Here is a 15,005-nt window from a genome sequence, read left to right on the forward strand (position 1 = left end):
TCAAAGCACGTTGTTGCTTGTATGACCTTTTTTGTTTTATAATATCTGAAGAACAGTGATTAGAAGGACCACTAGCTGAAATTAAAGTGCAATTTATCCACGACTGACTTGCCTAGTATTCCTGGCTCTAGTTCTATCTCGGGATCTGCTAACACAGACCTCTAACACATTGAAACAACTTTGCCAGTGACGACCCTTCTAACTTCTGCAATCTCTTATTAAAAAGGAAACAGATATAGACCACAATGGGACAATAGTTGTGTTCTCCCCCAGAAAAAACCTTAGTCAACAACTTGACTGCTTCCATTTCCAAAAGCATTCAGACAGGCTTCTGAAACTTAAGTCAAAGAGCAGCCATAACTTCCATCATGAGGATCAAAATATTTAGAATAAAAGGTCTTAATAACAGAAAATAAGTTTTACTGCTGTAAATGACAGAAGTATTTGCAATTAGTATCCGACACATGATGGAAATGTAAAAAATGTTACATTGCAAGGGAATAAAGAATGTTTATTGAACAATCCCTTTTTATTAAGATTATACTCTAGTGACTGAGAGAGTATTTGGCTTCTGCCTGGGAGAGGCTTTATAACCCAGGCTGATAGACTGTAGGTATACGAAAAGAAAGCTAAACATAGGACTTATCTAGACAAGTTTGCCAGGAATATATTTCCTGCAAAAGTTGCTCCCTATGTTTCAGCTTATGCATACAGATTTGCTGAAACTCACAGCAAGTTAATACAGAGAGACTGTTTACTTAAACACTCAACTGTATTACTCCTATACTTAGAAGCTGTCAGCTATTTAATCATAGTAAGTAATTTATTAAACAAAGCAGTAAAGTTGTATTTTACAGCACTGGACAGTCTGTACTGTCCTTTGACCCCAGTCTCTTCAGCGGTGGTGCCAAAACAGCTATTTACACGCTGCCTGAAAAAATGACTCATACTCTGAATCTTGGTTTGCTGAATTTAACCACCACAGAAGTTTCAAGAGTAAATGGCAAAATGCAAACATGCACTGCTAGTACGTATAGTTTATCCTCTATTGCTGGTGGTACTGTAATGGTTGTAATTCCTTGCAAAACGCTGAATGAAATACAGAGATCGTTTGTGCACTTACCTCATTTAACATGCAAGAAGTTTGTCTCCTAAGAAGAGCTTTCTTAGGACAGTTACAGTGCATTTCCAAACATGAGTTTAGGAACTAAAGCCATGGAGGCTTCTTTTATACCCTTAGAGCACGTTAACTTCCAAGCAGCTTTTAACTCCTGGTCTCCCGGGAGGTTACAAGCACCCGCGAATTTGTGGCATAAATGCAGACCCTTGAAAAGCTTTCACTCTTCTGAACTAAACACCGGGACCAATCCCTTATTCCTGTGCTTTGCCAATACTTACACTTAGAAAAAATATGGAGAATCGTATTTAGTTTATTAAGAATTCAGATTGTTTTTATGTACTACATACAAACACCTGGTAGTGCATCTGAAAGCTTAGAATGTGTGCCACGAGCTGAAAAACATACGCAGTAATAAAACGTAAATAAAATGAAGTCTAGCTGTCAAAGCCACGAAGGTATATATGTAAGAAGTGTAACGTGGCTCTCCAGAGCCTTCCAAGGCACGGGCTGAAGCAAAAATTGGGGTTACAAAAAAAGGACAGGCTCCAACCCTGCTGAGCGCTAAGATTTTACACAGGAACCAGTCAGAAGTTACACGGTTGAGAACAACCACGTGTAACACCCAGAATAGTGGCTGAAGAGAAAAACAGCGTGCAGAACGCGGAGAGTGTTATTTATATCCATGTTTGTGTTCACACATTGGTGGGTATTCAGCTCCTGCGCCAGGTTCTCCAAGTGCTGAACATGGCACCACGTGGGCCAGTTCCAGGGGTACGGAGATAATTAATTAAATCCTACAGAAGACCAATTTAATCGTTCCCGCGAGCTGCCCTCCCCGCCGCGCTCTCCCCAGCTTGGGACAGACAGCTTCCAACCACGCCGGGGCCGGGGCAGGGACCGGGGCCCCGCGGCGCCAGGCGCCCCCTCACTGAGGGCCTCCCGCGGCCAACGGCGCCTGCGCCAGCGGCGCTGCTCTGCCGCCTTTGAAAGGAGAGCGCGGTCGGCCCCTTCCCGCCCTTTTCTCAGTCAGGCGCGAGAGCGTGGCCGTTTCGTCCGTTATTTTTGGCGGGCTTCACCTCAGCCCTTTTCTTCCGACTCCGGAAGGACTTCAGACTCCTTTTTTTAGCCTGTGACTGGTACTGCTCTTGTGTGAAGTACTGCGGAGGCTTACCCTGGTATCTCCTGTTCTCCATCCTTAGCTTACTTTTTTCTACAGCTTTAGCGCTGGGTTTTGGTTGCTTATCTTCAAGAGAGGACAGAAAGCAAGACAATACAGTCTAAAATGCTGTGCAACACCAAAATGGGCTTCATAAACAGAAGTGTTGAGTTTATGGGGTTTCATTTTACAAGTATGTCACTTACTGGTGGCCATTAGGCTTCTTAGTGCTAGCAATACAGTTTAAATTGTGTAACAGCAATGAACTAGAAGCTGCTTTAATGTCACACATGTAATGATGTACCTCACAGAAATAAAGAGTGAATTGATCTGTTAGTCTAGCTGTGGTAGATACTTGTGCTTCATTCCTATCAACATCTTTAAGAGCTGCATATGGTTAACTGCCAGATCAAAATAAATGTAATGTCTTATTTGTACACACAAGTATGCAGTATTTTCATATGCCACTAAAGGCAATATGCACTAGTAACTAACTTTGACAGAATAGCAATTAATGCTACACAACAGTCTGTGTAGTATCCTCAATGCATACAGTAATACATAGACATTTACTATAGAAGTAGATTAATCAGAAAACAAATATGGCAAACTACGTATACCTAATATGCTAATATATACTTTTTCTGTTCATAATATTTGGCTGATAATAATGGTTTTTTTGGCTTGTGAAGTATTTTATATGTGAGGAAATAGGCTAAAGGTTTTAGGTCTGTACCATAAAGTACAGAAAAGAAGTTTATTCTTTGGAGCGTGATGCTATTTTTCCCAGAATAGTTAAATCTTTTTTTTTACTTAAAGCCATGTACCTTGCCATCACACTTTGCAGCAAAGTATAGGTATGCATTTTCTATTTGTATTCTATTTTCAGGAGTTAAAAAATATTCCTTGTATTTGAATGTATATGTACTTTTAAATTCAGAAATGAATTCAGAATTTTTACAGCATTTTAAAAGAGAATACAACTTTTACTTCAAAAATATAATCGTTTGGGCCCTTAATCTGCAAAGAGCAATTGCATGTTACTTGTGTACCCGTGGATCTTCTAAATTCAGTACAACTGCTCGCACGTTTTAGGCTTGTGTCTGAAGTGATGCATGTCACCCGGTGTACAGGGAGTTAAGAGAAACTGCCATAAAATCACATAAAATTTGGATGTGTTTACAACATGAATTACTTTACTTTGTCTGCTTATCTAACTTCCATACAGCAAATTTGGAGTAATCAATACATTGTTGCCTATTAAGATACAGCAAAGAAATGAAAAGGAGTCTAGCTGACACTTCAACTCGCAGCACAGCAGGTACCATCCATTCTTTTGTGCTTTATCATTCATACCTCATTATGCATATATACACACACACACAGACACACATGCAGTATTCATACAGGATATACACTGTTCAGTCCTAGACCCCCATTTCCTGAGTGCACTTGCATGGGTTATCTGTTTTATTGCAGCACAGGGCAAGATTTTGAGTGGAGTGAGGGGACTGGTCACTAAGGAAAATGTTTCATTCACAGGATTATGTGCAGAACAGAGGGCTGGGAATATAAATTATGGCTGGTCTGTTATGTGTTTATGAAATGTAATTCCTATGAATGATGTAAAATAATTGTTAAGTAATTTTATTTACATATTTTAAGTGTTGATTGTGTATCCTTTTGTTATTGTATAGTATTATTACTTGAATTTTAATTTTAGGTTGTCTGCCTGTACCTCTGTTCAATCAGAAAAAAAGAAATAGACAGCCCCTCACTTCAAATCCACTTAAAAATGAGCCAGGTACCAGTTCTGGGACTCGTACTTACGACTTTTCTCCCACATCATTCGGTAAATAAGATATGTTTTATTTTTTTAATGGCTCTAAATCCAAATAAACGTTAACTTTATGATTGTATTTTATTAAATTAGACATTGTATTTATGAAGATTTATCAAGAACTATATGCATCCTTTATGTTTATTTCTGAAAAGTTCATTATGTAAAAAATGTCCTCCAGGAAATTTCTTTCTCCTCTATACAATTGAGCTTTTTATACTTTGTGCCTAGAGGGAGTTTGACTCTTTGTGTGTTAGAGAATGAAGTAGCACTGGCATTTAAATAGAGTCTCTTGAAACTCTGACCTTTTGTTTTCAGTTGATTTCAATCAACATTCAAGTCCTGTGTTACAAGAAGAAACATTTATAAGATGTCTTTCTTGTAATTCAGAAGAGAATTTCTGTTCTTCAAATTCTGCTTGGAAAGAATGATGCAGAATTCTGCCTTTAGTACTTTCTTTATGTTTTACTTAAAGTGAAAAAGTTTATTTATAATAAAGTCTCTGTGCTAATAAGTCTAATGTCTGTAACTTAACCATTGTCTAGAGAAGCAACCTACTTGTTAGCAGTTGCCTTATAATTACAGATATCAAAGGATCACGTTCCCTTCCCCCCCCTTCTCCTTCCTGTGTGAGACTATTTGTGGAACATTAAGCAGATAAAGAGTAGGAGCCCTAAGTAGACCTATTACCTTTCAATCTTTTCAGTTTGTATCCATGTTCAATGCTTTGTCTTTTGAGAATTAGGCTGGGGAACTGCAAACCCAGAAGTGGCTGAACTACAGAAAGCAGCAAACAATGGGTATGTAAAAGTAGATTATTTGTTGCTTATTGATTTTTATTTGGGTACTCATTGTTTCACAAACTATGATCCATATGTCTGTCTTACAATAAAGCTGCTACTACTGTCACTGATACTTTAAACTTACCTTTGAAAGCCAAACAGAACATCAGATGGCTCCTTCCCTTATGAAACCACCAAATGCATCAAAGTCTAATTTAGCAAATGCTCGAAGAAACTTGTATGCCTACAGGTTGGTGAAGTCTTTAATTTTTACTATCCTTCCTTAGCCAAAATTATTCTCATGTGAAAATATAACTTAAATTTTCCATATTCTTCTAGCATTCAGAGAGACTCTCTTAATTCTCAGATCATCACTGATCATAATCCCATTGTGCTTATGAGCCAAAACCCGCTGAAATGATTTTGCCAGCGTACCTAATGAGGCCTATTAATTAGACCTAGTATCTAGCCTTATTATCAGGCCAAAAATTCAGTCTCACCATAAAGGTTGATTGAATTTTCCTGGTCTTAGAATGTAATTTTTTGAGATTCCCTTTTACTTGAAGTTTTGCCCACTTTCAAACCAAATTTTTCAATAGACTCAAATAAGTTTCTATCAGTGTACATTAAGGCAACTGTATATCGAAACATTTAATCAAAACTGAATACAGTTGTGAACTCTGTGCTTTTATAAACCAAGGAAAAGCTTACAGATTCAGATGCCTAGAGCTGGCAGGAAAACTTCCAGCAGTGTTGTCCTTTTTCTCTCTTCCCTTCATCCTATTCCTTTCCAATGGCAAAAAGAGAGTGAATGTTTCAGACAAGTGCCTTCAAAGGCAAAATGGAATGGAGGTGGAAGGAATTTCTGAGCCGCCTTTATAAAATGAAGGGTGTTAGAAATAATAAGGTCAGCACTGGAGTTTGTTGTAAAATTATTTCTTCCATGATGGTGGTAGAAGAATTTGGAAATACCACTGTCAGAAGAAACTTTGCTTATTTTATTTTAGAGTTATGGAAAAGATGTGAATCTTAAGTCAGGAAGGATCCCTCATACAGGGCAGGACAATGATTAAGCAAGCTTTTAAGGCCTATTGAGTTCAGCTGGATTTAAGCACAGATGTGGTCACTGCCCTGTATATGGATAAATTTAAGTTTATAAAGTGCTTTGAGTCTGAATATTTAACAGATGTTTTTAAAGCTAAAACAACAATACATCGATTGCTTTTATATACTTTAATTATGTCTCTGAGTATTCAGAATAGATACGGTAAATCTGAACTATGTCTTACGTTGTACTGCAGGGCAGAAGAGAAGACTCCCAGTACTAAAGTTTGGAACAGAAATGAGTATGCTCCTTTAAGAAACACAACAGATTCGAGATCTGATAGTGGAATTATTCGAAAGTTTGAGAGCCTTTCAAATAGTTTGAAAACTGTCCAGCAGCAAAAAAACCCTGATAACCGTAATTCATCTCAGCATATCAAAACAACCGAAACCAGCCAAACATATACATCTAAAGGACAATGGCCAGTGAAACCTAAAACTGTTTCAAAAAGTCTGCAGGATCATAGTGTGGCATACAAGTTTAACCACAATATTCAGCAAAATAAAATGAATGAAAACCAATTTGATTGTGTTCCAGAAGACAAAAGTCAGGTAAACTTATGGAGAGGGTTAATAGGAAGATACAATGAAGAAAATAGTAAAGAAGAAGAAAATAGTGGAAAGATGAGGCTCTCATCAGTCCTAGCTGCCTTAGTAAACCCTTAGGTTTCTGAAAATTTAGAAATGAGATTTTCATACTATAATAACCTACAATACTCAGCATGATCATATAAATATGTTTGTATAGTCTGACAAATACTCTAATTTGACTGTAAATATTGGATATTTAATATATAGATATGTTTGTATAGTCTGACAAATACTCTAATTTGACTGTAAATATTGGATATAATATATAAATGTCTATGTGCCTTTTAAAATTGTGTGTATCTAACTGGAGTTTTCATCTTCCTCTGAAAGGAGGTTTCATCATCTCAATTAAAAATTAAAGAAAAAAAGAATTCTTTGCGAATCGTATCTGCAGTCATTGAAAGTATGAGGCACTGGAGTCAATATGCTTATAAAACTGCACTATTATTTGAAGTTTTAGGTAAGCATAATGTCTATGTGCCTTTTAAAATTGTGTGTATCTAACTGGAGTTTTCATCTTCCTCTGAAAGGAGGTTTCATCATCTCAATTAAAAATTAAAGAAAAAAAGAATTCTTTGCGAATCGTATCTGCAGTCATTGAAAGTATGAGGCACTGGAGTCAATATGCTTATAAAACTGCACTATTATTTGAAGTTTTAGGTAAGCATGGTAGATTGTGCTGTAACTGACAATAATGGTAGGATAACAGCCAAGAGAATATGTTATTAACTATAGGTACAATAGCTGTAATACTTAAAAACACAAATTACTGTCATGAGCACCATCTAATTTTCCTGCTGGGAGATCCATTCAGCTATCAAATCTGACTAAATAGGTGCAAAATTAATAATACAATTATCCTCCAACACTTAAGCTCTTTCTATCCTGTTTCTTTTTTTTTCCTTGTTTTTAGAATACAATACACTTTCCTATTAAAAAGGAACCTTCTGTAGGGAGGTACAGTTTTACAGTAATTTTTAATGCAATTAATCTGGGAATAAATTCAAGTCTGGCGTACTTCTAAACATATATGACAGTGTGTTTCACTTTGCGTTTTAATTGACGTTATCTGAGAAATGAACATGACAAAAGACTGAAATGACTAAACTTTAAATCAAGGTGAATAAGCATATACAATGTAATTGCATCTCAGAAAACTATTTTGACAACGTTGCAAATATTTAAAGTTGATTTGCATATCAATACCAATAAAACTTAGAGAATTGTGTTGTGCTCTGCTTAACAAGGGAATAACCTGTTTACGATGACAGCTATGAAAACCACATTTGGTTACTCAGTTTAGAGAGACATCATATACAATTTTGCTATGTAAAGTAAAGACTATGTAAAGGCTGTAATTTTTATTGGAGCTTCCAGTGCTGTCAGCACAAATTCTGATGCTGACTTGATATATCTTAGCACTTTTGTGTAGTAAATGCTGTCATGGTATCTTTGTAGACCATAATTAGTACTGCTCCGATGTTTACCTCACAATTTATTTTTGCTAAATGGTATAGGCACACTTGATTCTGCAGTCACACCTGGAGCCTACGGGGCAAAGAATTTTCTTCTGAGAGATGGAAAGGAGAGTCTGCCTTGTGTATTTTACGAAATTGTAAGTATTCCTGTGTACAATTCCTATGTTGTACATAACACAGATGCCACTAGCTATAATTCCTTTTATGAAGCTAATAATACGTTGTTCTGATAAAACAGAAAATTTCTGTGTAAAAGGAAAGCTGGATGCTCATTCCATATTGTTCCCAAACTGGTCTAGAGCCAGTCACTGTTTAGGCATCCTCAGACTTCTGTTTCAGCAAAAAAGGTGGGATATTCAGTTCAGCTTCTAAGTAGTTAATAATAGCAAAACAGCTGATGTAAATTCCTTCTGTGTTTGATGTAGTCTTCAGAAATCCACTAATATCTAACAACTGGACATTTTGAAAGCTTTTATGTTAGAAAGGTGATAAAATTTTTTTGTTTATTATGCTTTTGATGAAGGACCGGGAGCTTCCAAGACTAATTAGAGGTCGAGTGCACAGGTGCATGGGAAACTATGACACAAAAAGGAACATTTTCAAGTGCGTCTCTGTAAGACCAGCAACTATTCAAGAACAAAACACTTTCCAAGAATTTGTTAAAATTGCAGATGTTGAGATGACAGCATATGTAAAAACAATGAATGAAATTTAAAAGTCGAAATGGTTGTCCAAAACTGATTTTCACTCATCATTACCCATAAAGGCTGGATATTTACCAAAACTAATACTGAAAATCTGATTAAATAATTGAAAATATCACTATGCTATGTTATCCAACAAATGTTAGTAACAATGTTTTGTTTCCACTATTACTTTTCATAGCTTATCTTTCCCAGTTAAATACGCAATAACAGGGTTTTGTTACATAGTAGATTAGATTTTACTGGAGAAATTCTGAATTAAAATGTTTAAGTTTTGCAGTAGTGCAAGTGTCTTAAAAAAAGATCATCAATACTAATTCAGATTGCCATTGCTTTTCATTATCTTCAATTTCTAGAAATTGAATTCCTTCAATACCTATTTCAAAATGTTGACTATATACTTCTTTTGAGGAGCATTTGGTCAAAGTTTAATAGCTAACAAACATCAACAAAGTTCTGTTTGGCTCTGTATATTGCATTAAAACTGCTCTTTGGTAGAAAGTAAGGAGGTAGTCTTTATTCCACTTAATTCCAACTAACAGGTTCCCTTTCCTTTGCTGGGTTACAAGAACATGTGTAAAAGCTTTTCTAGAAATGAACATGATAGATACTACAGAAAGATTTCACAGGATGCAGCTGTATATATTAGGTTCCCATCATATGGTTCCCATTGATATGTTATCTGATTCATGTTTTTTAAAAAAATAAATAATCAGTAGAACACCTGTATAAAATAGCAACAGACCCTGCAGCTGTAGGAAGATTGCTCAAGGACACAGAGGAAGATGGAGAGAAATAATTATTTGAACACAGAACTTCCTTGCCTTTGCCATAGAAACATCTTTCAGGAGGGATGGACCATGTACATGTTTATGTGTCTTTGCCTTCAAACATTAACTTTCATAGATTATTCCTGCTGCTTCTATTTCCTTTTCCCCTTAGCTAGTTCCCCTACTTCAATAGCTTTGTACCAGATCTGTTGGGAATTGTAAAACAAAAGTGTTGTCAAGAAAATAGTGAACAGTGTGATTTTTTTTTTTTTATTTTATTATACAGTGTTGGCAATTGGAAATTTCACATTTAAAATAATTGAAATATTGTATCCAACAAGTCAAATACAGAAAACAGTTAATATTCTAAAAAGGAGCCAGCTAGTCCACGCAGAAACACATTAATGGAAAATACAGCTTTTAGTTACACTTAAAAAATTATATATTTAGAATAAAACTTGAACCTGGTCCAGTAAATCATTTGACTTGTAACAGGAAAACGCTTTTACACAGTTTAACGTGCAGACAGTTTTCATTTAAAAAAGTGATCTGTCAGTGTTAGCACATGTATTGTTGACAACACCCCCCTTAATGTTCCAGTTGAGGATCTAAAGTATATGCTTTACTAACTGTTGTAAGAATCACTTGCATTATTGTCTCTACCTTCTGTGCTAAGCTGGTTCTGAGCGTGGATGTTTCAAGGAGAGTTTCGTCTATGCAGTTGTAGAGGTCATATAAGTATATTTGATTTCCTTTATATATTATAAGATATGAAAGCAAGTTCCAAATGGAAGCATTAGCTTAACTCATAAAAGGTGCAGAATATTACCAGACGTAGAGCTTGACGATGTTCATAACGGTTGTTAGTTGAGTTTTAAGAAGTAAAGGATTTGGTACAGCGGTGTTGTAAATTGTAAGACTCCGTTGTAACAGTAGATTAAAACTATGAAGGAAGCTTGAACTATGGGACCAGACCTGCAAGCATCTGTGCGTGTCATCAACATCGCACAGATGTTGTAGTCCTACTGATTTCAGTTGAATGATAGATAGATGGTTCCAGTTCTGCACACATAAAAGTTATGTTAATAACTAGTGACAGGAATAGGTCATTTGTGTCTACTAGGTATGTTACGGCTGTTAATAAAAATCTAAAATAATTTTACTTTCAGTAAGTGTTTAGATCTTTGCAAAAAAGTTTTCTACTTTACACTAACAAATCACTTTTTCTAGTGAAACATTAAGTGAACAGTCGTAAACATTACACAAAACAGAAAAAACCCTACGTAGTACAGTTTATACACATTACTCAACATTTTTCAGTTGTTGCTTGTTTTGCTTTTTTTTTTTTAACCATATTGATCCTGTCTTGTATAATAGTTCTAATGTAAAGGCACAGGTTGGTTAGGAAAGAAAAGCCTGCATCTCTGTCTCTCTGCTTCGTGGTGATGATTTTCTTTTTACATGTTGTTTGTTATTCCTCACTTTTCTGACTCTCATGAAAATTATCAATTTCAGCCATTCATTAAAAAAAGTGTAAGACATTACTGAAAAGTACATTACTATACAGAAGTGACTGAAATTCTTCTTACTTTAGAGGCATTCCTTCAACCTATTTTGTTAAATATTTGGAAGATTTAATTCCTTAGTCACTGTGAGCAAAAACGCATAGCACGGGCTCTCTCTCTCTTTCTCAGTGTACTTAATTCTACATTGAAATCTGTATTTTCAAAGATTAGTAATGGAACTTGCTAAGTTTATGTGCAGAATTTGCTTTTAGAATGCTTGAAAATGTAACAACAGACAATTATTCTGGAAAACAGCGCAATGTTCCATTGAAGTTTAGAAGGGTGAGGAATGTAAACAAGACTGCAGAAGTCTTTGACATTTATTAAAATAACACAGTGATTGTTCTATCTGTTTGCATTTTCTTATACCCCCTCAACATGTCTCTGTCTGTCCCTTCGTGTACACGTTCCATTAAAAAAAAAAAAAAAAAACAATTCAGGAATCAGTTGGACTCAGCTAAGTGAAGAATAATAAATTTGATCAATTGGTTTGTGCCAAAATAGAAAACTAAGAAGTACAGCTCTGAATTAAATATAATCTATGTGATTATTTCTTTTTTAATAAATAATAGAAAATAAAAGATGAGAATAGAATTAGAATTCAATTTTTATTTTAAATGAAAAACATAACAGTGGGGTGAGATTAGAACCCAATGTTTCTTTTGCTTAAGGCAATCAAGTGCACTTATTTCAATGCTTGATAGTAATGAATTCGGTGCTATTGTGGAAATCAGACTTCACAAATTTCACATACAAACCCATGAAATATGGCCATTTGCTAGTTCTGACACAGCATCAGATTATTCTTATTAGTCGTGTCCAGTAGCATTTTACTTCACTTTTTTGGTTTTGGTTTTGGTTTTTTTTTTACAATAATGGGCTTTTAATAGGAATGGAAATATCGGAATCTAGTTCATTCTGGCTTGTGTTATCACTACATACAAGGGCCATTGGGCACAGACATTTTTGTAAACAGAGATTTTTCTTTTCGGCCTTAAAAAACAAACAACAAAACCCAAAATCTAAAGTTGTAATAGCTCAAATAATTTTGTAAAAGTCCACCTAAAATTATAATTTAAGAAATACCAAAAACAAATTCAAAGTTTTTCTAAATTTTATGCAAGTCTTTATGAAGGTGACTGTAAATCTTGAAGATTAGATCAGTATTAAAGTGTGCCGACAACTTACAATATGCAGGTACTATGAATACGTATAGATTAAAAAGAAACTTTTTTCTTGTATGCAATTCTTTTTAGATATCAAGCTTAATTTTAGGCCGTGGCTACTAGTAGGTGCTTTTTCACTAATCAAAATAATTGTAACAAAATATCACTATTGATTTTAAAACTATTGGGTTAATATCACTATTGATTTTAAAATTTGGGTTCATAAAAGTTTTTACATCTAATAATATATAAAAAGTGAATTGAAGCTTTTAAAAGACTTACGATTTTGAAACACAAAAGAAACTGGGAGGTAGACAGATGTTTTGAGGATAAACAGATTTTTTTTGTCTAAGGCATTATGCCACTATATGTTTAGAGCAGTATAAAGGCTGCTGATTAATCTTATTTCAATTCCAGAGTGTTCACTGCTCATACTTACGGAAGACTATCAAAAAGTGAATTGAAGCTTTTAAAAGACTTACGATTTTGAAACACAAAAGAAACTGGGAGGTAGACAGATGTTTTGAGGATAAACAGATTTTTTTTGTCTAAGGCATTATGCCACTATATGTTTAGAGCAGTATAAAGGCTGCTGATTAATCTTATTTCAATTCCAGAGTGTTCACTGCTCATACTTACGGAAGACTATCAATGCACTTTTGGTCTTCGTGAATCTGACCTTCTCTTCCCCATCTCCTTTTTTTTCTCTCTTTAGCAATACAGCTAAATGGAAGTGCTATAATAATTTCTGCCCATTGCCTGTAGACAGGAATGTTCTGTTCTTAAACAGTAATAAAATACTATAAAATAGTAGGTATTGGAGTTGGAGATATGTGCTCTTTTGGTGCATATTTTGCAAAGAATGGTAAAAAGACAGACAACATGACCCCAACAATTGCTAGCATATACCCCCATCCAATCTGGCAGTCTCCTGCATAGTAGATGTCTGAATTCTCACAGAATCTCTTCACAGTAGCAGAGTTGAAACCAAAAGGGTAAACCAAAAGCCCAGAAGCCATTATGAACACTAGAGAGGAGGAAAAAAACACACCAATTATTATTGTAGCAGAGTAAACCAGAGGGGTAAACCAAAAGCCCAGAAGCCATTATGAACACTAGAGAGGAGGAAAAAAAAATCTTTTAGAAAGGCAAATATATGTTATATTAAAATCAATGGAAAAAGGCATGCATTAAAAATCCTTCTTTTAGAAAGGCAAATATATGTTATATTAAAATCAATGGGAAAAGGCATAGCTTAAAAAAAAACCCCTTATGACTGGCAGATTATCTTCCTTTTCGTAATTGCCTCTTACAGACAGCAGTGTCATAACATGGTAGCAAGTTGGCATTGGGATTTTTTTCATGAGAACTGTTGCCCATTACATAGCTTCAGAAACATTGTAATCCAAATTATGTAGCCATTTAAAAAGTAAGATGATTCAGATATAATGGAATCCAGAGGAGGAGAATTCCCAAGTTTGCAGATTCCAAACCAGCTTGATTTTCTTCTCAATAGCATTTTTGTACTCGAGACAAAAAATTACTTTGTTCTGCCAAATAAAAACTTTCAATGAAAGAGTTTAAATGTAGTTTTTCAGATTCTGCTGATTAGGTTCTGATAATGTAAGCACTTTCTCATTGTTCTCATTATTCCAAACTCAAATTGTTTAAAAAATCCTGCATTTGACCCAAAGATTGTGAGATGAAAAACAATACAATCTGTCTTCTTTTTATTTAGCTTTTAGCGTTGGAGTCTTTCAGTATATTTTTTTTAATTCTCTCTGTAAACTTAAGGATTAGAAAAATTTTTGACCTAAGTTTGAGACCTAAAATATTAAGACCTAAAGTTCCTATATTACCGAATTTTGACAGCTTGGGCTTTAAAAACACACAATAAATATAACAGGACATGCTGTAGAAATCTAAAGGTTCAGTACGTAAAGGCACAGAGTTAAAGCAGCAGGAAATCTCTCCCAGTGAGTCGCCTTTTACTCCTTCTAGCCAAATACACTAGCAGATTAAGCCAGTGCATAATGAAGAAATATGTCTAAAAGACAAAGCTTAAGCCACCTCTTGATGTTGGAAAGCCAGACTTGCCTCCTGCAATTACACTGTCTGTATTATCTGTTAGCTTTTAACAGAACTTCGCAGATTTTGCAGGCTGTAATGAATACACGTTATATTTAAATATCATGGCTTATGCAATTAATTTAATGAACAGCAGAACTACTTTTCCAGCTTTGAAAATAAGACTGCCCAAGGTATAAATCATGATTATGATAACGATGCATTAAAATACTCCAGGTACAGTCCCCAGAGCCTGTTTCTGCCCACCTTGGAAGTCAAGAGGGCCTGAGCCAGGCTGCTGTGAGGGGTTACACCATCCCAGCCATTGCGTATACCCCTTGTTTGAGAGAACACTGAGGAACCAGTTTTTCTTTTCTAGCCTTTCTGCTGATGAATAACCACTGTATTTAAAATCTATAGTCTATTTTAAAAGGCTTTATTTTAGGTACTAAAAAGATACCACGAAGCAGTCCCTTTTCCTACCTTCCCATTCTTCCAGGATTTGTTCAAATTCAGGGTGGATTGTTAGTGGCTCAAGAGTAGTGGTAATCAGAATTAACTTATGTTTGAGCTGATAGATAATTCATAACCAGCAAACATCTAATGAAACATTAAGATTATAAAACAAATGCTACATGCTATTCTCTGTATTTGTAATTGTC

The 15,005-nt window shown here is 35.2% G+C and overlaps 2 protein-coding genes across 2 annotated transcripts in view; one reads left to right on the forward strand and one right to left on the reverse strand.

Moving 5' to 3' along the window:
- The first annotated feature begins 3,554 nt into the window (after positions 1-3,554).
- SPATA22 (spermatogenesis associated 22) lies at positions 3,555-8,786 on the forward strand. The gene is made up of 8 exons (XM_009278192.2): positions 3,555-3,597; positions 4,000-4,128; positions 4,862-4,916; positions 5,053-5,148; positions 6,200-6,554; positions 6,924-7,053; positions 8,111-8,208; positions 8,595-8,786. Exons 1-8 carry the CDS (start codon positions 3,555-3,557, stop codon positions 8,784-8,786), a joined length of 1,098 nt encoding a protein of 365 aa, XP_009276467.2.
- A 3,974-nt stretch (positions 8,787-12,760) lies between these two features.
- Positions 12,761-15,005, reverse strand: part of TMEM211 (transmembrane protein 211) — a 53,949-nt gene continuing 51,704 nt past the window's right edge. The window contains exon 3 of the mRNA XM_019471772.1: positions 12,761-13,303. Within this exon, the coding sequence (XP_019327317.1) occupies positions 13,077-13,303 (227 nt within the window). The 3' untranslated portion in view covers positions 12,761-13,076. The remainder of the gene's footprint in view (positions 13,304-15,005) is intronic.

This window comes from Aptenodytes forsteri, unplaced genomic scaffold (assembly GCF_000699145.1).
Source record: "Aptenodytes forsteri isolate BGI_AS27 unplaced genomic scaffold, ASM69914v1 Scaffold66, whole genome shotgun sequence".
Lineage (NCBI taxonomy): Eukaryota > Metazoa > Chordata > Aves > Sphenisciformes > Spheniscidae > Aptenodytes > Aptenodytes forsteri.

Coding starts and splice junctions, on each gene's coding strand:
- SPATA22 (XM_009278192.2), top strand. CDS start 3,555: ATGAAAAGGAGTCTAGCTGACACTTCAACTCGCAGCACAGCAG. Junction 4,129..4,861: donor CTTTTCTCCCACATCATTCG/GTAAATAAGATA, acceptor TTTGAGAATTAG/GCTGGGGAACTGCAAACCCA. Junction 8,209..8,594: donor CTTGTGTATTTTACGAAATT/GTAAGTATTCCT, acceptor CTTTTGATGAAG/GACCGGGAGCTTCCAAGACT.